The sequence below is a fragment of the Typha latifolia genome, chromosome 11, assembly GCF_019914945.1.
Source record: "Typha latifolia isolate L0001 chromosome 11, TyphaL0001v2, whole genome shotgun sequence".
NCBI lineage: Eukaryota > Viridiplantae > Streptophyta > Magnoliopsida > Poales > Typhaceae > Typha > Typha latifolia.
The window spans coordinates 82,801-106,726 of record NC_133096.1 but is presented as its reverse complement, the minus strand read 5'-3'; the positions used below and the strand labels follow the sequence as shown (position 1 = coordinate 106,726).

The window sequence follows — 23,926 nt, the reverse complement described above, 5'->3', positions numbered from 1 at the left end:
CTCGTTACTGACTTCTTCTATATATCTATATAAATACAGGTTCGGCCGGATGCTATACGATTTATTACGATATCTCATTACAAAATCTCGAGATCATTTTAATTTTTAACCTAATAGATTTTTTATTTTATTCAAAAAAATAAAATTAAGTTAATTTGATTGTTTTTTTATCCTATATCATAACTATCACAACCAAACATCATTTTTATTCATCTTTTTTTAATCCAATACTGTATTTTCCAACTAAATTCCCACATTTTCTTCCAATCCTAATTTTTTCTTATCTTGTTGCCAAACAAGTCCCATATGAGCGAGATTACGATAGATAATTGATTAAACTATTTAGAGATTATTATATTAGGATCTATTTGGAACCAAATCTCGTTTGCTGAGAATTTAATTGATTTTATTTGAGAATGAATTCTGTAATTGTTTGGAAATAGTGTAATAGATAGGTAAATTACATGCAAGTTGTGTTGGAAAGAAATATTGAAATTAGATTTGGTTCCAACTTGAGAGGGGTGTTTGTTAGAAAGAAATATTAAAATCAGATTTGGTTCCATCTTGAGGGGGAGTATTGGAAAGAAATATCAAAATCATGAAAGAAATATCAAAATCAGATTTTATTACTATTATTATTGATTTGGTTAATTTATTTACTTTTCTTGTATACAGCAGCTCTATCATAATATGTTGGATATCTATCATAATATGTTGGATAGACAAGTTTAATTGTAGGATAGATTGTTGTAATCTCCTCTTATTTATGTACTTGATTCATCTCAATGAAATACATAATTTTCTCATTCTAATTTTTTTACATGGTATCAGAGCTAGAACCCTAGCAACCAAGTTCTATTGCAGTCATATTCTAATCCATTGAAACCTTCATTATCCTCAATGGCCGAAGATAATCATTCTGCTCTTCCCAATGTGTTGTTCTACCAAAGCCATCAAAGGTAGGGAAAGAAAAATCCTTTGCTGACCTCTCCAATCCTTACTTCATCCATCCTTCCGATCATTCCGAATTGGTTCTCGTTTTCAAGCCCTCAATGGAAATAATTACTCCAGTTGGAAAAGATCCATAATTCGAGCCTTGAATACAAGAAATAAGCTTGGATTTATCAATGAGTCTATCTTAGCTCCTTCAGAAACAAATGATCCTGAAGGTCATGCAATTTGGTCAAGATGTAATGACATTATCTATTCTTAGATAGTCAACACCTATGATCCTATGGGACGAGAACCAATTATATAGGGTATTATGTGTTCCTTGAGTCCTCACTAATTTCATGGAGACAAAGGTGGTTTCTTGCTTATGGAGGGCGATGTCCCGTTGGATCTCAAATATGCGGGCTAGATTGCCCTGAGAGAATCGGGTATCAATGTCCTCCCAAACTTCTTTGGCAATGGAATAAAAATTCACACTGTCAACAATTTCTGGATCACAGGTGTTGACTATTCAAGAATAGATAATGTCATTACATCTTGACCAAATTGCATGACCTTCAGGATCATCTATTTCTGAAGGAGCTAAGATAGACCCATTAATGAATCTGAGCTTATTTCTTGTATTCAAGGCTCAAATCATGGATCTTTTCCAACTGGAGTAGTTATCTCCATTGAGGGGCTTGGAAATGAGAACCAATTCGGAATGATCGAAAGGATTGGAGAAGTCGGCAAGGGATTTTTTCCCTACCTTTGATGGCTTTTGTAGAACAACACCTTGGGAAGAATAATGATTTTCTTCAGCCATTGAGGGTAATGAAGGTTTCAATGGATTAGAATATGACTGTAATAGAACTTGATTGCTAGGGTTCTAGCTTTGATACCATGTAAAAAAATTAAAATGAGGAAATTATGTATTTCAGGGCAATCTATGTATTTTAGTGGAAGTGAAAACCCTATGGGACGAGCTAGGGATGCATTGTGAAACACCACAATCGGAGCAACAAAAGGTAATACAATTTCTAATGGGTTTGAATGAATCTTACAGTGCAATCCGTGGCGAGATCCTCTTGATGAAACCTTCCACCTCGGTTCGCGAAGCATACTCATTTGTTGCTCAAGAGGAGAAACAACGCCATCTAGAAGTTACTTTCGCCTCCATTGAGCCGACCTCGGTTGCTGCCATGGCTGTCCACAAGCTTTATCCGCCATCATTAGGGAAGAACGAGATGAGTGATCATCTTGATTCTATGGAAAGAATGAGTTTTTACTTGGTCCCAAAGGGTTTTCACCATAGGGTTTTCACCAAAAACTGGTAGATTGAAGCAAGCCTCCCGCTAGTGGTTTTCAAAGTTTTCTTCTGTCATCACTTTCGTTGGCTTTGTACAATCACTAACCGACTACTCTCTCTTCATTGAAAAGAAAGGCAAGTCATTTACCATTATCCTAATTTATGTCGACGACATTTTGATCACTAGAAATGATCCAAATAGTATTGCTGCCATCAAGAAGCATTTGCATAAACATTTCAATCTTAAAGACCTTGGCAAGTTAAAATATTTTCTAGGAATAGAAATCTTTGCATCTAGGAATGATATTTCTATGTCACAGAGAAAATATGCATTAGAAATAATCAAATATGCAGGTCTATTAAATGCTGCTCCAGTGGACACTCCTATGAAAAAAGGCTTAAAACTGTCAAATAAATATGAATTGCTTAAAGATCCAAACAAATACAGAAGATTGGTGGGCCGCATGATATAGTTGACAGTTTCAAGACCTGATATCACTAATTATGTTCATGTCTTAAGTAGATTCATGCATCAATCCAGAAGACATCATATGGAGGCAGCCTTACGCGTTGTTCGATATCTAAAGGGTGCCCTAGGTCAAGGTCTATTCTTTTCTTCAAAAAATGATTTGAAATTGCGGACCTACTATGATTTAGATTAGGGAGGTTGTCCTCTCAGTAGACGATCCACTATAGGGTATTATGTGTTCCTTGGGTCCTCACTAATTTTATGAAAATTAAAACGGCAGAAAATTGTATCATTGTCTTCAGCCAAAGTGGAATACCGCGTAATGACAGGAGCTTGCTGTGAGTTAACATGGCTTCAGTGCCTATTATGAGACTTAGGCCTTATTCTCCATGGACCTGCTTCCTTATATTGTGACAACAAGGCCGTTCTGCATATAGCAGCAAATCCAGTCTTTCATTAACGCACAAGGCACATAGAAATGGACTGTCACTATAGTCGAGATAAGATTCAAGATGGTTCAATAATTACTAAGCATATTGGCTCAGCAAATCAATTGGCAAATTTGTTAACTAAACCTTTGGAAAATAAAATATTTATACTTATGGTACGCAAGTTGGGCGTGCAAGATATCCACTTTCCAACTTGAGGGGGAGTGTTGGAAAGAAATATTGAAATTAGATTTGATTCGAACTTGAGGGGAAGTATTGGAAAAAAATATTAAAATCAGGAAAAAAATATCAAAATAAGATTTTATTACTATTATTATTAATTTAGTTAATCTGATTGTTATTTACTTTTCTTGTATATAGCAACTCTATCCTAATATGTTGGATAGACAAGCTTAATTGTTGGAGAGATTGCTATAATCTCCTCCTATTTATGTACTCTATTCATAAATACATAATTTCCTCATTCTAATCTTTTTACAAGTTGGAAATCTCTGTTTATCTCGAGAACTGAGTACTACGGTTAATATTAATTACAAACATTTTGACAATTGATTACAATATCTCGATATTATTATAGAACGAGATTACGATTCGCTCGGCATTAATCTCGAGATTATCTACATTTCTCCCTTTCTCGAACAAATTTTGCGTATGTGCCTGGATTCTTATTACACGTTGCGTGTCTAGAAACGTCGAGTTTATATTAGATGACACGTAACATGGGATTGTTTGTGGTGCAAAAGGCAGCCGTGTGTGTGGTTTGCCGGGACGAATGGTGATTGCTACTAAAGAGAATTCTCCACGTAGGAGCGTGACGTGGAGGAGTGAGCGTCGGGCCAGCGTGGTTCTTTGAAACGTCAAAGGGCCGACGTGGAGTACGTACGTCGTCGGCTTGCGAGAAAGGTGGTGGAGTAGACAACGTTGTTCGATGCCTTTTATCTAAACGAATGAATATTGCAGTGCAATGCTTAATCCCCAAGAGTTTTGGCTTCCGAACTTATGGGATGCCTTTTATCTTACATAGATAAGCAACTCAAGCTGAGAGCATATCGATCCACTAAGCCCAGAAACTAAAATAAATATAGTCAAACTTATTGAGAGTTCTGCCCAACTTCTAGTAATAACCATGCTCACATATTTTTATTTATTTCTTTTTATTTCATCGATCCCACTGATGCCACCCACCCTTTGCAGCTGTCGACGGCCAAGTATATATTTTAGAAATTTCTGGCACCAGTTGTTGTTAGACTATTCGAAGCCCTTAACCTTCTAATTCAACCTTGAATACTTCACGCCTTGACTTGTGATGCACGAGCACTATATTATGCAAAGCTAATTATTTTGAAAGATACTCACTATCGTCTCCTCCGCACCAGAGAATATGTGGCAATTGAATAAATTGTATATCACGTTGAACGGATAGTTATATATTAGTATTTAAGATTTTTTTTAGCGAACTTTTCAAATAACATCCTATTTTTTATTTTTATTTTTAATCTCCGTCTTTTATAATTTTAGAACACATTTTTATATAATACTTTGCGTTAATGTAACCTAAACTATTTTTTAAACAAAAACGCATCAAATGAAGGATACCTTGTTAGAATATTATATAACTATTTAAAATAACTATGTATTGATGGGGTGGGGTAGAATAATTAGATTTAGATAAAAGATTTTTGATTTGACGGGCAAGGTAGGGCGAGTTTTTTTTAAGGAAAGCCCAAATGATATAGATTTCAATCATTCATCTAATAAAAACAAGCGTGATACACAAGATAAGGGAGAGACACGATAATTACTCTTTGTCACAAACTCTATTATTAGATACTTATAATTGTCAACATCCCAACAAAGAAAATAAGTTATCAACTTGTGGCTGCATCTTGTGTGATCCAACAATTATAGTTGCATAACTTTATGAAATAAAAAACAAAGAAGAGAAAATAGACATACCATAATACAAAAGGGGCTAACACCCACTTTGGGGCGGATGAGACTGGGGGCGACAAATAGGGACTAGATAGGGGCGATTACGGGTGGTGATGAGATGGACAGTGGTGAAAGGTAGCAGGGGGAACATTGGCGATGGGTGAGGTGGGGGTGGACAGTGAAAAGTGCAATTGTTGCGTGTAGCGAGTGGGAACATCAGCAATAGGAGAAAAGGGGACGAGACATTGGTAACATGCGGCTAGGAGAATGACAATGGCAAGTAAGAGGACAACGATGAGGAGGAACCAACAGTGGACAACACCCGACTAACATTGATGGTGACAAGGAAACATGATGAGCGAGAAAGAAAGGAGGTAGAGGAGACTAGTGAGTGGCAAAGAAAAAAAAGAGAGAAGGAGATGAGACGAAGGGAAAGAAAGCTTTAGAATAAGGAGAGAAGAAAGAGTAGGGATGGAGAAAAAGATCTATTGATGATGAGTGCCAAATTATAAAATTGCAGCAGAGCTAGGGCCGATGCATTGAAGACTTAAAAAAGATTTAATTTTCATGGGGAAAACATGAATATTTTATTAACTAGTGATGAAGATTTGATTAGAAGAAGGGTTAAGTTATAATTTTCTTCGTCTTGAAAATAATAAAAGATATTAAAATAGAAAAACCAAATTTTATTAGATCTCCTGCCATCCTGCCGTCGCAGTAGAGTTTAAGTTTAGATAAATACAGAAAAGGAGTAGTTTTTGTCAAAAATGAAGGGGCTAATTTTCCGAAAATGTTTCGGTTTCTAAATATATCCCCAGGACGATTGTGATGCGTTGAGATCCGTCCGACGTTGATTGGATACAAAAGTAACTCGTATTCGAAAGACATCGCATCATCATCAGTGGTCCAGGGAGCTTTCTCTTGCCATCTGAAGTCTGAACAAACATTTGCTATATCGCGTGTTCCCTTCGCGGTGTGGTGGCCCACCTCTATTTATACTGTCTGCTGCGCTCGGATCTCGCTGTCCTCCTCCGTCCCTCCTCTTCTCCCGCGTCTCCCGTGGTCTTATTCTTCTCCCCGCTGCGCTCACCCTCGTCCCGATCCTTAGGAGTTCCGGCGGCGTCGCCATGGGCACCAGCGATGCGTCCCCACATCGGAGCATGGCGAGTTCCGACCACCTTCGACACGTGGAATCGATGGCCCAGCTTCCGTCGGGCGCCGGAGAGATCTCGCATCTCAACGCCGTCGTTTTGGGGGAATCCCTCGCCTCCGAGGAGAACGACCTCATCTTCCCCAGCCCCGAGTTCTCCCAGCAAGCCCTCATCTCCTACCCCGACCAGGTCAACGCCTTCTTCCTTCATTCCTATCGTACTTCCGTTTATTTAGTTGCGATTTGGTAGAAAGATTCGATTTCGGAATCATCAAAGTAGGTTCAAGATTTGAGCTTTCCCTTCCTCTGGGGTAAAGATCGTCCCCAGGAAAATTTGAAAAAAGAAAAAGTTCAATGACGGAGAGAATGAATTCAGATCGGTGGGGCCGATGATGATGTGATCTGTTTCTTTCTTGAATCAGTATCGAGAAATGTACACCAGGTCGATCGAGGATCCTGCCGGTTTCTGGTCAGGGATTGCTTCCCAGTTCTACTGGAAGGAGAAATGGAACCCAGAAGTCTATTCGGAGAATATTGATGTGAGCAAGGGAACAGTTAAGATCGAGGTGAGTTCCGCATCACAAATTTGAATTTGTTAGTCCGGACCAATAACAGCAACGATTAAGGAAAGCAGAGGTTGATTCTTGTTTTACTCTGGTCATTTGATAGTGGTTTAAAGGAGCGACCACAAACATATGTTACAATGCTGTGGATCGAATTATTGAAGCAGGGAATGGAGGGAAAGTTGCTATGTATTGGGAGGGCAACGAGCCAGGTCAGGATGGTCAATTGACCTATTCTGAGCTATCGAAGAAGGTTTGCCAGGTATGTCTAATTCCCATATTTATTTGTTTTGCTTCTGACCTGACAAAATTTATGTAAGTAGAGATGCTGATATGTCAGTCATTCTTTGCGGCAGCTCTCCAATTACTTGAAACACATCGGAATTGGCAAGGGGGATTCTGTGGTGATTTACTTGCCTATGTTGATGGAGTTGCCCATTGCCATGTTGGCATGTGCCCGCATCGGTGCTGTGCATTCAGTAATGTCCCAAATCATACTCTGGATGTTCTCTTTAGGGCCCACTTATTTTTGAAAGAGATGATTTATTGAGCTTTGTTCAGGTTGTGTTTGCGGGCTTCTCTGCCGAGTCACTTGCACAAAGGATCATAGATTGCAAGCCTAAAGTTGTCATTACTTGCAATGCTGTGCGAAGGGGCTCCAAGCCAATCTTTCTTAAAGAAATAGTGGACGCTGCTCTGCTTGAGTGTGCTAAGAATGGAGTCCCTGTAGGTATGAAAGTAGAACCTGGTTTGATTACAAGCATAAGGACTTCTATTTGTTATTACATTTCTACATTGGAATAATTGGATCCATTTTCAAAGTGTTCATCTTCTGAAAACTTCTAATTGGATATATAACGCTATGCAACTTCTCTTACCATAACTTTTCTCATTTAGAGTATAATTGGAATCCTCAACTCATTTATGTTGTTGAACATTAGTCAATGCTGAAAGAAAATAGCAAATGTTACTACTTGCTCTTCATAGTTCATATAATTGAAGGATACTGTTTAGGCATCTTCTACTAAAATGTAAAAACTTGTAGTACCATGCATAGTTTCTTATATACTTGGCCTTGCCGTGGCAGGCATTATATACTAAGGTCTTGTTTTCTTGTTTCTTATCTCTATATTCTTGAGAAGTTACTTGTATGTTAAACCACAAAACTTGGGAACAAATAAATCTTTCACTTCTATAGGTGTAACTGTGACTCGTTATCTCCCTGACCAGGCCTTTGTTTGACATATGAAAACCAGTCAGCAATGAAAAGAGAAGACACAAAGTGGCAGGCTGAAAGAGATGTTTGGTGGCAGGTTTGTATATTGCTCAACAGGCTCACCTCAATATTTTTCCTCCTATTTTCTTGGGAAGGATGTTCTGTTCAAACTTCAAGGTCCCCCTCGCAAAGTTATTTTAGATTTACTGGACCACATACTTGTCACTAAGTCAGATTAGACAATTGGATAACTGAATATGCTACTGTTTTGACATATTCATGGTTACCATCCTTCAGGATGTTGTCCCTAATTTCCCAACCAAGTGTGAAGTGGAATGGGTTGATGCAGAAGATCCACTATTTCTTTTGTACACAAGTGGCAGCACTGGAAAGCCTAAGGTGTTTCTCTTGATCTCTTTTAATTTGTTTCCCATTTTTCTGGTCAGATATTGATTATTTATGCATATACAGGGTGTCCTGCACACAACAGGGGGATACATGGTATATACTGCAACGACATTTAAATATGCATTTGACTACAAGCCAAAAGATATATACTGGTATGCTGTTATTATTTCTTTATTAATTTATTTTTTGATACTGATTGTCATATAAGCACCACTTTAAAGGAGGTACCTGGTAAAGCTCGTCATGCTGTAACAACCTTGTTCCCTTGTACTTCTGGCGTCAGGTGCACTGCTGACTGTGGCTGGATTACTGGACATAGCTATGTTACATATGGTCCTCTTCTCAATGGTGCCACCATTGTGGTTTTTGAAGGGGTACATGTCTATTGCATTTTTTGAATTTGGGGTAAAATTGTGTCTTACTACAGAAAATAAATGACTTGTGCTGACTTCCACTTCAGCTCATATTTTGATAAAATTCAGTGACCTCGCATATTTGCAATTTTAAGCAATTGTTGTTTGTTGGCAGAATTGCATGAGTTTACTGTTTGAATTATATGCTCGCTCTGACCTGTTCTTTAAATATTTTTTTGCCTATTCTATGTACTTGTTTTATGTATTCACATCTTTGTGACATCTTGTGCTTTGTACTTGAAGGTTCCGAACTACCCAGACTCTGGCCGGTGTTGGGACATTGTTGACAAGTATAAGGTGACTATTTTCTACACTGCTCCAACGTTGGTCCGTTCCCTCATGCGCGATGGTGATGAGGTAGGCAGTTTGGCCTTCATATGGAGCTTTTCCCTAACTTGCTAAAATAGGATCTGCCAAATATGATGAGTCAATTGAAACAAATAATCATGCCAATTATGTATGTAATAAAGTGGCACTTTTATTTAATTATTGGTATATGATATAATTTACACTATTGTGCTTGTATCTAGAATATTCTCCATTACCTACATATACCATCACCTTCATTATTTGATGCTGTTCTACGCTTCTCTTCAGGTGTTAGCTATATGTTTTCACACTTGGTCTACACCATGCTATACTGTAAACTTCTGAAGAAAAGGGAAGATGAAAATAATACTCCGATCATGTCATGATTTTCCTCCATACAAGACTCCAAAATGGACTCACAAAAATTTCTGTTCTCTTCGATAGTTTGGGTTCCCTCACAGTCTGTAATATAAGCAGAACCAACTTAACTATGTCTTCATTCTTGCTCAGTTTCTGCATAAGCAAAACCCTGTGTTTAGGTTATAGCTTGTGACAACTGTTACAAAACTTGACCTCTCATTGTCTATCCTGATTCAACCTACCGACTCACTTGACCTAAACTCAACTTTAGTTTAACAGCCATATGCTGCATAGAGACATAGACAATGTAGATTGACTTGAACATACCCAATAATCATCAATAGATTGACCTGAACATATTCAACAATCAATTGATCATGACTTCGCTTGCTATCACGTCCTTTGAAAGAAGAGAAAAGAAAATTTAAAATGATGATCTTGGATTAGAATATGAAATAGAAACTATAATTTGTTTAATTCACCAGAGTCCCTTGAGGTGAATGAATTTATCTCCTATTTTCTGTATGAGACAAAAATACAATGTCATCTTCAATTTTTTTCATTAATGTTTTCTGATGTAAAGCTTGATTCTAATTGTTATGTAATAACTTTTTTTTTTTGATATTTGACTTTTTTGTGCAGTTTGTTACTCGCTATTCTCGTAAATCTCTACGTGTTCTAGGAAGTGTAGGAGAGCCTATCAATCCTAGTGCATGGAGGTTTATATTTTTCTTCTTGAAGTTCTATATGAGTATGCAGATCTATTACTTACCTGGAGAAGGATCCTTATGTGCTTCTCCTGTATTTTAGGTGGTTTTTTAATGTTGTTGGGGACTCACGATGTCCCATATCAGATACCTGGTGGCAAACTGAGACCGGTGGCTTCATGGTAAATGTCTGACCTGTTCATTAATGTAAAATCATGCCTTTTCTCATAAAATAAAATATAAGCTATCGTAGCATATGTGTGCTATTCTTGCCGGTTTGGAAATATACGCTGTTCCAGTCCTCTGTCCTGTTATGTTCTTTATGATATCACTATCTTTATTTGTTTTCTCAGATTACACCTTTACCTGGTGCTTGGCCACAGAAGCCTGGTTCTGCAACCTTTCCCTTCTTTGGTGTTCAGGTATATTTTGACATAAAATATTGTAAATGTTTTCCTTTTTACCTTCTAACAAACATAGGCAAGCTTTCCAGCCAGTCATTGTTGATGAGAAAGGGAATGAAATAGTAGGTGAATGCAGTGGGTACCTTTGCATCAAAAAATCTTGGCCTGGGTCTTTTCGAACTCTCTTCGGTGATCATGACAGATATGAGACAACATACTTTAAACCGTTCCCTGGCTATTATTTCACTGGTGATGGTTGCAGCAGGTAAATTTCTTGACAAGATCAGTAGGTGTATGGCATCTGAATATTTTGTCAATCGACCTGTGATCAGATTGTGACTCTAGTTTTTAAATGGTCAGGCTTCTTACTTACTGCCAATTCCCTTGATATTTTTCAGGGACAAGGATGGCTACCATTGGCTCACTGGAAGAGTTGATGATGTCATCAATGTCAGGTAGTACATGACTATATGTTTTCTCCTTGATTCCACGTAGTTTTGGGTTCTTGGGCAGTTTCATACTTCCAAAGCCTTTTCATCTTATTCCAGTTGGATTTACTTTTGACAGTAATAGATTTTCTTTGCAGTGGACACCGTATCGGCACAGCAGAGGTAGAGTCTGCCCTGGTTTCCCATCCCCAATGTGCAGAGGCTGCTGTGGTTGGTGTTGAGCATGAGGTAAATTTCCTTTCATCTCTCTTGTGCTATTCCTCAATTTTGTTTCTATTTGGTAAATTAATTAACAATTCCGCATGTCCCAGGTCAAAGGACAGGGTATTTATGCTTTTGTTACTTTGGTGGAAGGTATTCCTTACAGTGAAGAACTCCGAAAAAGCCTCATATTAGCAGTACGCAACCAGGTAAATTTTGCTTATTACTTGTCAGCCTGTTGCAACTTGCCAGTAGTCCTGCTTAGTGCTTACTGCTTACCATGCAAGGGAGGTTATAAGTGTTGGCCAATCTTGTGTTTGGTCAAAAAGAAACAATGCAAATCATCTATATCTGCAATAGTCCATGGCTAAAAGACTCTCAATACAACAGCTAGATCCTTTATGGATGTTAAGCAGTGGCCAAACTTTGTGTGGTTCACAAATAGAAAGGATTTCTGTTTCTTTAACAGTGACAGTAGGGAAAATATCAAGCTATAACAGAAAATCAATCTGGCTAAGTTTATTGTACTAAGTTACAATCTCATACCATTTGACTGTACACCTTATAGAAATTGTGTTGGTCACAATTTATATCCGTCTAGACCTGCCTAAGTATAAAGCGTGCAAGGCAGTTCATTAACATGTACTGCACCAATTTCTTCTAAATATCACTATTTATGTATTGTAGTGAAAATTATCATGGTTTACTATGATTCATGGTGCTGTTTTACTGCATTTCTATAGTAGTCAGTGATTTGTAGTCTATACAAGTTAATGCAAAACTAAGGTTGGATCAGAACATAGATCTACAATAACCAAGTGTTTAATTGAGAAAATAGAAAATAATTTATGGCGGACAGCATTGTGAACATTGAAGCCTAGTGCAGTATGATGTAGATGCAACCTAGACACTTTCTTTTAATAATGGCAGGATAAAAGGAGTCAAGAAACATATTAAGAAATAAAAAATGTAGACTTGCGAGGAATATTGAAAACCTAAACTTACAATCTTTTTCACTTGGGATGGCTATTAGCTTATGTTTCGTGTGTATTGCTCCAATATTTCTCTTCTCTTCCTCTGGCTCTTCCATACTTCTCCAGTTTTCATTCAGGTCCACTCAATTTTTTCACGAACAATTCTAGAGTCAGCACAATAAACTATCTACCGAGATATTTAAGTCCTTGTTAAGCTGACTTTTTCTAATTGTCTGACTAACAATATTGAGAGCTAATCAAATCAGTGAGATATTTTGTAACACCTGTAACATATGAGTCTGAAAGATTACTAGTTTCATTAGTTGTAAGATGAACCAGACCATTGATGGAACTTCAGAGGAGCTTGTGATGGGCATGCCCTTTCTGCTGCTGATAAAGAACATGGTTGAATCTTTTGTAGGAACGTTATGATGGGTGTGCCCTAAATGTCGTTCTGAAATAAAATTTTCCTTTAAACTTGCTTTAATTAGCTTGGCTGAACACATCATCTGGGCATACCAAAGGAAATGACTGCATAATTTGCTTCTTATCCAAAAGAAGAAAAACAAGAAGAGTTGAAAAATGTGGGATCAATTCTACTTAGCCATGACTATAGTTACTAGCAGGAGTTGGTAAAGCTGAGCTTAACCTGAAGAATAGATGATCTAAGATACCATGGTTCTTGTTCAGTGTTGGAGAAATATTTAATATACAACCTCTGGCATCTATAGATATTTCAGTACCTAATGGAAATTGTAATTTTTTTTAGATGTGGCAGGAATTTAGGCCAAATTTGAGTGCAACTATTCATTTTATAGAATTTAATTGCTTTGCCAGATTGGTGCATTTGCTGCTCCTGATAAGATCCATTGGGCACCTGGACTTCCTAAAACAAGGAGTGGAAAGATCATGAGGAGGATTTTGCGCAAAATTGCTTCAAAGCAACTAAATGAACTGGGTGATACAAGTACTCTTGCTGATCCAAGTGTGGTGGACCAGCTGATAGCACTCAGTGATTGCTAGCATCATATTGCAAACTTTGCCCATTATATCACTATGTGCTCTATTTAAATGCCGTCGGAAGTGCTTCTAGATGTTTAGAATCTTAACTTGCTTCACTTTATTCCCTTGCTTACATGTTTCGATATTCTACATGTGCAATAAGTGGTATCGTCAGGTTTTTGGTTGGATTTCATTTGGTTCAGTTTTTTAGGGGCCGTAGAAGAATCTAGCAACTCAGTGGTGTATTTGAGAATTTTTCGAGACCCATTGTCATACAATCTTCCATAAATTTAAATAAATTTGTTGGCAAGAGAAATAATGAGTAAATTTTCGAGAACAATCCTTGTTTTAGAGAGGGGGAGAGAGAGTTAAGGAAAGACGTTCTGCAACTTGTATTAACTATACAACGGTACTAACTGAGCCCTAGGCACTGCAACATAAAATATCGTTTACTTATGGTATACAAAATGAGGCCCAGCCATTTTTCAACCTTCAGAATTTGGTTCAGACCTGGGCCTCATGATCATTATAGCTGTGTAAAGGGTGAGTATAGTAATTGAGCATCCCATGTGAGCCAAAGTGCATCATATGCTGCCACTGGCTGCATCTTGCACCAATCATCAGAAGGATCAACCTCCAATACCGATGACCTTCAACTGTTCAAAATAAACGCCATCATGGGGTCAGACCAAGAATTTCATATTTCCTTTGATGGTGGGTGTGGGAAAGACCTTTCAGCTTCAGCTAAGTAGGAGGAACTCACTAGATTGTTTTGAGGCTTCCTCCAGTAGAATCCCTGAATCATAAGAGGTAGGATGTTGCATGCCAGCAGAACATAGATCATCAACGCATGTATTCCCATCCACTCCACGACAAAGGATGGTCGCCGATAGCCATAGACGTCGACCTGCACAACATACAAAAGCAATCAGTTTGATGATCTTGTGACCTAAGAATTTTGATTTCTCTCCTGCTGGTGATGACAAGCATACGATAGATAGCTTAATTTAAGAAAACAGACCAGCACATAAGTTCCAGCCAGGAGGAGTCCAGCAGCGCCAGCAGTGACACAGGTGTAACTAAGTGTGTATAACGGTTTATTCATACTCATACCTAACATAAGAAGATAAAAGTACATTAGAATGGAAAAGTACATCAGTATATATTTGAATCAGTAGGAGATAACCAGCTTCATACCGTAAAAGTCCAGCGAAAAGGCTAGGACTAACAAGGTAAAGGAAGGGATCATCCAGTGGAAGATCCTGTCCTTGTGATCCTGCAATTTTGGTAGAGAAAATTAATCTATCATTATATTAAATGTTTCCTGAGTTAAGGCTTTTCTTTTTTCTGTAAAAGAACTTGATGTGAAAGATAAACTTTGAAGGATGATACCTTAAAATGTACAATAACATGTCCAAATTGAAGCCCGATCAAGCAAGTAACTATTGCCATCATGGAGCTGAGATGCCAGCATATAATGCCAATTCAGACAGGCAGAATTTTAAATTAATTATGACAGCACTACAAGAACATGAGACAAGACCTGAGGAGCCCTTCAGGATCAAAAGGTGCTTGACACCATGATGGAGCATCTGGTGGAAGTGGGCCATGTTCTGGTGAATTTATGCTGCATTGCTGTAGAGAGAGAGAGAGGGTGAGAGTTATAATCTGTGAACGAGAAGAAGAGGGGATGAGAGATTTAACCAATACACATCTATCCAACCTTTGTCCGTAAATAAACTGGCCTCTTATGAAGATGTTGGAGGCCCAAAATTTTACGGTCAATCATTCCAACAGCATTGCAAGCAGGTCCTGTCTCACCTCTGACACCACATTTCACCTGATGAGCATTACTCATATTAACTTCAACATTTTCACCTCTCATGAATATCACATCCGAAAGCATAACTTGAAAAAGAACTAAATTTCGTTATATATAAACGAACATACTAAAAACAGAGTTTCTTGTTCAACATGATTTTAAGAATGCTAATATATGACATTCTGGAGGACTAGCATTCTTACAAAGAAGGACTTGTCTGTGAATCTTTCTCCTGATATCTGGTACTCCCAATCCGGAACATATAAACCATATAAAAGGACCATATAAGTAGTTGTGAGTATCAAGCCAACCAACCTACATGGAAGTGAATGCAATAAGCAGTGATGTTTATTCCACAAATTGTTATCAGAGAAACCACTGGAAGTTCTCAGGAGAATACATCCCAAAAACAATTAATGTGAACTTGATAATGGTTATAGTTTTACTCACAATTGGCACCGGTATCCCCTCAGTAAGGCATATCCAGAATCTACATCATCATTGGTTTTGAGCCAAATTTCACAAACTGCTACCGCGAGATAGGCTATTGCAATTCTCTGCAGTAAAAGAACCATATTTCAGCGACATTTCAACTGATAGTATTAGAACACAGGAAGTCAGTCCTAACAAAATAAAGATCATTTTGCAGTTTCTGAGCAGAAGCCCACAAGCACAATGGGTGCAGACTAGAGAACACTGGGCAATCTATGTATCAAAAGACAGGATAATCATATAATAATGAGAGTGAAAAGAGGATTATCAAATTTAATAAATCAGTATGCTGAAGGAAAGCAATCATTCAGAGCTAATGTTGATGTTAGTGATATGCATCAGACCATATATAAGAACCAAATTATCTAGCTTCTAATCATGAGGGCGGGAAAAAGATCCACCTGCAGTACACCCATCAACCTTATACTTGAAATATCAACTCCATAAGTTAGATTGTGAAGGCCATGAAAAAAGCCACCTGGAAAGACATGAACTCAAGAGTGTTAAACAGGTTGAATGGAGCTTAATACTCATATATAGAACAATAGAAAAAGATCAGCAAAAGATCTTATACCTTGGAGGACAAGACCTAAAACAAACAGCTTAAGTGCCCGAAGTATAGCCTTTTTAGTCGCTAAACACTTGTTTGTCACTCTCTGCTCAAAATGATAAACAATTAGCCTTTTACTGCTCCAGTTTCATGTGCCACCATAGCGGTTATCATATATTGTGAATTTGATCAAAGTCAAATGATAGATATTAAAGAAGTTCGAAATTGTTTATCATTTGATATTTTGATTTGAAAAGCTTACCTTGTATGCAAGTGCTAGGGAAACTCCAACTATAAATAAGAAATATGGCATGACGAAATCAGCAAGGGTTACACCATCCCAGGGAGAATGATTGATTTCAGGAAGAAATGCACCAGCATCATCGACAAGGATCATGAGCTGCAAAACAAAGATATCTAGATAACCCACTTGAACTTGCTAATTGCAAAATATAATTTCTCAAGTAATTAAGAGAATAGGATCATTGACAAACAATATTGAAAAATAATATTCCAAGGGAGCATATCTTTTTCCCTAACTGTAGCAACCCAAAACAAGCCCAACCTCACATGACGAGTAGAAGGTAAAGATGAAACCATGGCAGTACTCCAATATAAAGATAACATGTTATCCCACTCAGTACCTCCAATAAAAATTTAACCATTTTGATTTGACACTCCTAATTGGAGCAAATAGCATCAGCAAAAACTAAGCTGTTGATGTACATATATCATAATGTATTGTTATATAATGTAATGTCTGAGGGACAACATGGTATCAGTCTTAATTTTTTTTTCTCCCTCTCCTATAGCTTTCTCCCCTTGGCGGCGACTCTCCTATCCAAACGATCTCTCCTCATACAAATATTGCACTTGATGTGCCTTCTAGACCCATAGTATGGTTATGTTGATGCTGCATGCTAATTTTTGAGTTTGATACTTTTTTGGTAGCTGTTCATCCAACTTATGAGTCTGGTTCTTATTAGAAAGCTACTGTTCATCTTGAGCGGCGACGTGCTATGGCTAAAGAGTTTCAAACTTTTAAGTATGCCCAGACACGAGATGTTGTTCCTAACTTTTAAGTATACCCAGACACGAGATGTTGTTCCTTTACCAAGTGGTGTTGAGCTCATCAGATACAAATGGATTTATAATATTAAGCGACAATTTGAGCAGTACAATGCTCATCTTGTTGCTAGGGGTTTTACTCATGAGTATAGACTACATAATTGATTATGAGGATATATCTAACCCTATTGCTTAGAGGACTATTGTTCGTACTCTTTGTAGTTGTTGCGGCCTGTCGTTGGGCCTTATTTTGGAGAATGTGAAGAATGTATTTCTTCAAGATGAATTTTCTGGAATAGAATATATGCCACCTCCACCTAACTTGTTTGTTCCTTTATTTTATGTTTGTCATACATTGAGCTATTTTATGTGCTTAAACAAGTAACTCATGCTTGGTTTGAGCAACTCCATCACATAGTCACCTAAGGCTAGTAATTTTGAGAGTAATATGATCACTCTATTTTTGTGTGATTATCACCATAGGGGCAGATAATTCTCATACTCTATGCAGATGATATGATTATTAAATGATGATGATTTGACTTCATCAGCAGACTAAGAAATCAAGGTGGACTGTTCGGTACCATTTCCTAACGAGTATTGTTAGTTTTCTTTGTATATCTTCTACAAAGAAGATTGTCTGATCTTTTCACTAAATCACATATTTCTCCTTGTCTTACATAACTTAATAGCAACTCGTGCATTTGATCAATCTTGAGTTTGAGGAAATGTATTAATGTACATATATCATGTATTATAATCTTATGTCTGCAGGACAACATACCATGTACCATGAATATATATATATATATATATATATATATAATGAGAACAAATGAGTAAGTTCATTCACCGTCACATAAGCAACAAGCAAAAGAATAATATGCCTATGTTCAGCCTTTTTAGTATTTATTATAACCTAGACTTAGAACAACGAGAATTCAGGATCTTCTTTCGTTCTTCTTCCTTGTAAATTACCATGTCTTTGAAAAACAGCAATTGTTGATGGTCGGTTAACAGTCAACTTCATCAGAGCAACAAGAAGTTGATCTATTCTCTCCTGGTACCATATATCCCATTCCAATAAACCTTTCATCACGAAAGGACCATATTTTACACTTAAAATATCACTTTCAGAATTATATCAGTAAAAGGAAAAATACTGTGCATACGGAAGCCTCTATGAACTTGATAAATGTGGCAGCAACTTGATGGTGGGTGAGAGAGAGAAATCGCCAAGAGGCAATTAAGGCTGGGATGCTGTCACGGAATTAAGTAAGTAGAGAGTTTGAAAGAGTAGTCTAGTGTCTGCAAACATAAAGTATTCCCCTGTTTCGTCTAGCTCCAATTCCTACTACTACTCGTACTACTACCATTGATATCTGATTGGTTGGTCACATGGACTGGTAAAGAACTGACTAATCCTTGTCGCAGTAGGTGAGCTCATCCCAAAACAATGAAACATCAAAGAGATGATTACCTCCTTGCTCGGCATCGCCATTTTAGAAACTACTTTATCTTTTAAAGTTAGTTGGACAGGAAGCTGTCCGAGATGACAAGGCCCACATACATAGATAACATGCACGCCAACACAACCCAACCAAACACGGCAAAAGTAAAGGACACACCCTGCCACCAGGGATCGAGCTGGATTTTACACGGATCATAGATTATAGACACCAGATGCCAAACCCTCCTCCTCCTATAGGATAACTAATATTAGCCTACATTGGCATATAAATAGCCAGCCTCGTAGAGCCCCGTCTCTCTCGAGTTCTTTATACGCCGGTAAAATGCTTAAACTGACTAATCTTTTACTTATAAGACCAACCTACAAGAAAGGCGCTTTTCGCGCTAAATTTATTTTCATCTTCTATTTTAATGTTTTATTAGCGATCTTAAAACATAGACTTCTTTTAATATTAAATTCAGGGTATAGTTTATTTAGATAAATAAAATTTGGTGGAGTATAAGATTGGACCAAAAAAAAAAAAATCCTCACCAGACACCGCCAATATAAAAGCGAACACCAGACAACTTTCCGCGGGAACAGACTCCAACCAAATCAGATACAGACGTGTCAAGTACTCCAAGTATATATATATATATATATATATATATATATATATGCAGCTAAGCCAAATTAATAAAGAGCTTTAAAGAAGGGCACCCTGTGCTGAGACTGAGACAGAACTTAATTGACCAATTAATTATGTGAGTGAATGACTGAATAGCTCAAACATTGAACATGTCTCTGATTAGTCAGCAGTCACTAGTATGATTTACTTTACACGGGAGCAATTAAAAGCAACCGTCTGTCCCTAGACCCTGCTCATCTACGCCTTCAGGAATAGGGAAAAGAACAATTTTAACTTTTGAGAACCCGGAGAAGTGGCTCTCAAGCTTAGCTATAGGCGCTATAGCTACGCATTCATTGTCTTCGATCTATAGTCAGGAGGACTAAAGGAGAAGAATGTGGCATTGCCCATTGCAATACATTTCAGCACGCAAGTAATTCCATTCACCAATCCAATTCGACACGTGCCACATCATAAAGCAAATAGCAAGTTGGGGAACCACGTGCCAAACGAATAGTTTCTTTTCTTGCGGCAATTCAGGCTTATTTATTATTATCGTCCTAAGTTGGAAAAGCTATTTAGAGGTTTTACTAACACAAAATTCAGTTTTTAATTTATAGATTCTATAAAATATATCTTTCAACAACTAAAATGGGTTTATATGCAACATCTTAACATCTAATATTTCATATTTAAAATATAGATGTGGTGTATATATATATGTATATTAAAACACGTGAAACCAAACCTTATCTTGATCTCTCTTTTTTTTTATAATAAACAGTTAACCTAAAAAGTGTAAGAAAAGGAGAAAGGAGTTGAAATCTCCTTGTTTATTGTGGACCACCTTAAGGCTTGACTTGCGTCTTGTGCGCCACGAGGAACCGCAGCCGTCCACTACACCGACGGATGGGAAAAAGAAGCCTGAGTGGTGACATCCGCATCAGGTACTCGATTGCAACCGTCTGCCACATTTCCTACTCTTACTCTTCCATTGCAGATGGGTTAAAAAGAGAAGGAAGACTGAATTCCACTTCAAATTCGACACGGGAACCGACAACTGGACATACATCTGAATTACTTAACCAAATCATAAGTTGTGCAAGTATTTGGTATCAACTTGGTTATATATGTGGCATGCTGTGCTGGAGAGGCTTATCTCTCCTTTTGAACCCACTACTTGATTTTTGGCCAACAATTAGATTCGCACCATCGAATAAACAAAAACAAAAACAAAAAAAAGCCATACCCCCCCCCCCCCACTCTTTGTTTTTTTTTTTTTTAAACTCTAAGAAAAGGATAGGGGGGATTCGACAAAGAGTCTCAAGGTCTCTCGGGAATCAGCATTTTGTTAGATATTTGTTTATGCGAGAAAAAAAGTTACAACCTTTCTCCACCCATAGCCAGAGGGGAGAGAGATATTAAACATATGACCTAATGGCGCCATCATTATTGCAATTAAGAGGGAACTTTATGGCATTCGTTTTGCCAGGTGTGGGTATGAATCCTAAGACGTGGTTGTGTAATCTATATTCTTTAGTTACTTGCTTCTTACTACTGCGAGCATAAGAGGTGGCCTAGAGACAAATTCAAGGGACCACTGGACAGATGGAACTCGATGCCAGAAAAGGAACACTCTGATTACGCCCTCTCACCAAAATAAATCCAACTCAATTTCATCTAGGGGCTAATAAAGACAGATCGAGAAAGATAAATAATACCAAAACCTCACAGGCAATCAAGGGAAAAGGGAGGGCTAGAGATAATGTGCTATTAAAGTGCCCTCCGATCTTTTACCAGAGGCTTTTGGCAGCTCAAGCGCACCCGTTCGAAAAGAATATTTTTCAATCAGTAGAATATTAACAAATCATTTAGGTGCGTGCCGATATGATCCAAATCGAATATGCACCACACAAACATATAGTCGTGTAAAAGGATACGATTCGTCTAAATATAGCATGCAACCACAAAAGAAGGCAGATACAGTAGACTGACCTTCCAATTGCATTGAGTCCAAACTATCCGAGTTAACAAATTTATTCTCAGAACTAGATGATTTGTAATCTACATAGGTGCCATATAAGCACGTAAGAAAATCACTTTTAAAGACAGCAATTTTATTCAGTAAAAATCGTTGATTTGGTGAGTAAAATTTCAATTTTGGTACCTCGTACCCGTAGTAAAATTAGGTTACTGGGTAAACTTAATTCGGCCAGTCATTTATATGCATTTACCCATTGCTATTTGGGCATACCCAAAATCGCGAGAGCGATTTATATTAAATAAAATCGTTTACTTAGATGAGCAATTTTTAAAAGCTGTATAGATTATAATGCAGTGTTATCGATGTAGACTAAAAGTCATCTAATACCGTGAATAAGTTTAGAGTTCACTCATGACTTCCTGAGTAGAATGTTGTGGTGAGGGTACTTCAGATAATGAAAAACGCATGGTATCTTTTTATGTGCTAATCTTTGTGTCAAGTATGAAACTGACAAAATGCAAAAGGAAAGGTAAAACACAAACTAAGGGGAAGAATAATAACAAATGCTAATATAGTTAGAGGCAATGCAGATATAATCACGATAAGATTTGAACATACCGCTACGGTGATTCCGCGGAAGACGTCGAGCGAGACGAGGCGTTGCTGTTTTCCATCAGAGGAGGTGAGAATGGCGGCGGCGGCGGCGGCGCCGGCAGCGGCAGCGGCCTTGGGGATGTCGGATCCCGATTTGCCGGATTCGAGGTCCTTGTTGGGGGAACCATCGTCGACGACGCTGCCCTCGTCGTTCTTGATGAGCTCGTACGCCCCCATTCTCCTCTGCCGAGATCCGCGTAACAGCCCGAATCACAAGATCAAGATCAAGGGATGGGCCGACGCATTTGGCGAGGGAAGAGAGAGCGAGAGCGAGAGCGAGAGCGAGAGAAAGAGAAAGAAATGAAATGGATTTATATGAGGTAAGCAATAAAACCCTAAAATAAAAAATAAAAATAAAAAAGGAAGGTTTTGGTCCCTAAACGCAATCGAATAGGAGGGAATGCACCGAAAGCCTAAAGAAGCAGAAGGGTCCGTCTCCCCTTCCGTAGCTCCTCCGCCACTCACCCTCTTTCATTTTTATAGCTCGCCCTCGCATATTATCATATTGCTTTTGGTGATTCTATTTCACTGGATGCTGTTACAATCGGCAGAGCAATGATCGTATATTTATTATTGTGACTCAGGAATGACAATAAAAATAGCACCTCTTTTGTCTACAAACTTTCGTCCAAAATAAAATTAAATAAGCACCTCTCTTTAATACCTTTATTATTGACTCGTTACCTACTATTTACTATCCCGTCCGGACTCTGGACCTAATTTGAAATGATTTGAACCAGACGTTACTAAATCTAGATCCCATTCACCTACTGCTACTCCTACCAACAGTCTTAACAAGGATTGGGATTCGGGATGGATGGTAACTCCTCCTATGGACTATGGAGTCCGACAGTAAATGTGACGCAGACATGAATTTGTGAGACGGGGACAATTTAGTACGTCGTAGTAGTAAACCTGCACCTCGGACGTTCTTTTTTTTAAAATTTTTTTTTAAATTAATTAACATGTCACCGAAGTTAGTGTATAATTGCGAAGGATGCGGTCTCATTATAAATGTTGCATTAGCCTTTACATGCATCAACTTTTCTCCAAATATATATTGTGACTCATGTTTGACCTGTATTGAATCGGTGAAGACGATTTCGCAGTCGATGGCCAATGGCGTTAGAGAGAAGACACTAGGCTTTTGTGCCATGGCCTGCAAAGTACGAATTTCTTAATCAAGTGCTTAGACTTTTACGCTTCAAGAAATGTGACATGCTTCAGGCCACTCGTGTCATATTCAGAATGGTCGAGGAGCAATGAGGACACATCGTGCCTTCCACCTTCAGTTCTCAAATCTCAACCTCTCCTCACTGCAGATAAAAGGGGAAAAGAGAAAAATTAAGGGATAAGAATATAGTGGTAGATGGCCTTGACGCTTGTGAACCGGTGAAACCCAACCAAAACACACGTACATACAAACAGGACTACAGGAGACCCTTTTATTCGCTTTATTGGGTCGAGCCAATTTCCTGCACCACTACTCCATCAATCACAAAAGAAATTGGTGGGGCAGCATTTTGGGTGGGAGTGGGTCACATAAATTTAAAAAATATATTTAATATTTTAATATATAATTTTATTAATAGCAACAAGGTATGATATCCTCATGTCCGTAAATTTCACCAACATATTAAATTGTCTCTAGTGGAGTTTATTTTCTGATAGTTTTGTGTTATTAATTATTGTCGATGTTCTTGAAAATATATGTTTCATTATTCACTATTTTTTATGTATTTTTCTCTACTTAGTTATATGATCAAACATAAACCGGTAGTCACAACAACAAATAAAACATAATTGTACTAGTTAAATAATTTTTTTTTTAATTGTTACCCCTAATAGATGCCGTCTTTTTCCAGAATTTTATTTTTCATTACATTGAGATGTGATATTTTGTTTCCAACCGGTGATACCAGGTAGGGATAATTTTTCTGCGAGGTGCCACGAATTAAAAATTAAAATTAGAGAGTACAGATAATTGCAAAGGTATAAGTGTGTTTGATGGAGGAATATCGACCTAATGCCAC

The 23,926-nt window shown here is 37.8% G+C and overlaps 2 protein-coding genes across 3 annotated transcripts; one reads left to right on the top strand and one right to left on the bottom strand.

Annotated features, from left to right (window-relative positions):
• The first annotated feature begins 5,998 nt into the window (after positions 1-5,998).
• LOC140798299 (acetyl-coenzyme A synthetase, chloroplastic/glyoxysomal-like) lies at positions 5,999-13,433 on the top strand. The gene is made up of 18 exons (XM_073152111.1): positions 5,999-6,429; positions 6,662-6,805; positions 6,909-7,064; positions 7,159-7,281; positions 7,364-7,532; positions 8,033-8,115; positions 8,316-8,417; positions 8,490-8,578; positions 8,710-8,800; positions 9,083-9,196; positions 10,151-10,227; positions 10,319-10,397; positions 10,569-10,637; positions 10,709-10,884; positions 11,018-11,074; positions 11,206-11,296; positions 11,380-11,478; positions 13,081-13,433. Exons 1-18 carry the CDS (start codon positions 6,217-6,219, stop codon positions 13,264-13,266), a joined length of 2,118 nt encoding a protein of 705 aa, XP_073008212.1. The 5' UTR covers positions 5,999-6,216; the 3' UTR covers positions 13,267-13,433.
• Positions 13,434-13,613: 180 nt separating this feature from the next.
• LOC140798300 (uncharacterized) lies at positions 13,614-22,523 on the bottom strand. 2 transcript variants are annotated; one of them, XM_073152113.1, is made up of 13 exons: positions 21,858-22,523; positions 16,372-16,509; positions 16,134-16,215; positions 15,961-16,037; positions 15,518-15,624; positions 15,271-15,382; positions 14,969-15,085; positions 14,789-14,880; positions 14,638-14,704; positions 14,443-14,521; positions 14,267-14,358; positions 14,009-14,152; positions 13,614-13,901 (listed from the first exon to the last, which is right to left on the bottom strand). In XM_073152113.1, the coding sequence occupies exons 1-13, from the start codon at positions 22,068-22,070 to the stop codon at positions 13,875-13,877; spliced, it is 1,347 nt and encodes a 448-aa protein (XP_073008214.1). In that variant the 5' UTR covers positions 22,071-22,523; the 3' UTR covers positions 13,614-13,874. The 2 variants fall into 2 exon arrangements, with proteins under 2 accessions (XP_073008214.1, XP_073008213.1); XM_073152112.1 differs by having other exon boundaries at positions 13,977-14,152; positions 21,858-22,429.
• Between the last annotated feature and the right edge of the window lie 1,403 nt (positions 22,524-23,926).

Excerpts from the sequence above, each read along its gene's own strand:
- LOC140798299 (XM_073152111.1), top strand. The coding sequence starts at position 6,217 with ATGGGCACCAGCGATGCGTCCCCACATCGGAGCATGGCGAGTTCCGAC. Across the intron at positions 8,116-8,315 it reads AAAGAGATGTTTGGTGGCAG|GATGTTGTCCCTAATTTCCC; the intron begins GTTTGTATATTG and ends ACCATCCTTCAG. Across the intron at positions 8,418-8,489 it reads GCAGCACTGGAAAGCCTAAG|GGTGTCCTGCACACAACAGG; the intron begins GTGTTTCTCTTG and ends ATGCATATACAG.
- LOC140798300 (XM_073152112.1), bottom strand. The coding sequence starts at position 22,070 with ATGGGGGCGTACGAGCTCATCAAGAACGACGAGGGCAGCGTCGTCGAC. Across the intron at positions 15,625-15,960 it reads GGTTGATGGGTGTACTGCAG|AGAATTGCAATAGCCTATCT; the intron begins GTGGATCTTTTT and ends CTTTTACTGCAG. Across the intron at positions 14,881-14,968 it reads CAGTTTATTTACGGACAAAG|CAATGCAGCATAAATTCACC; the intron begins GTTGGATAGATG and ends CTCTCTCTACAG.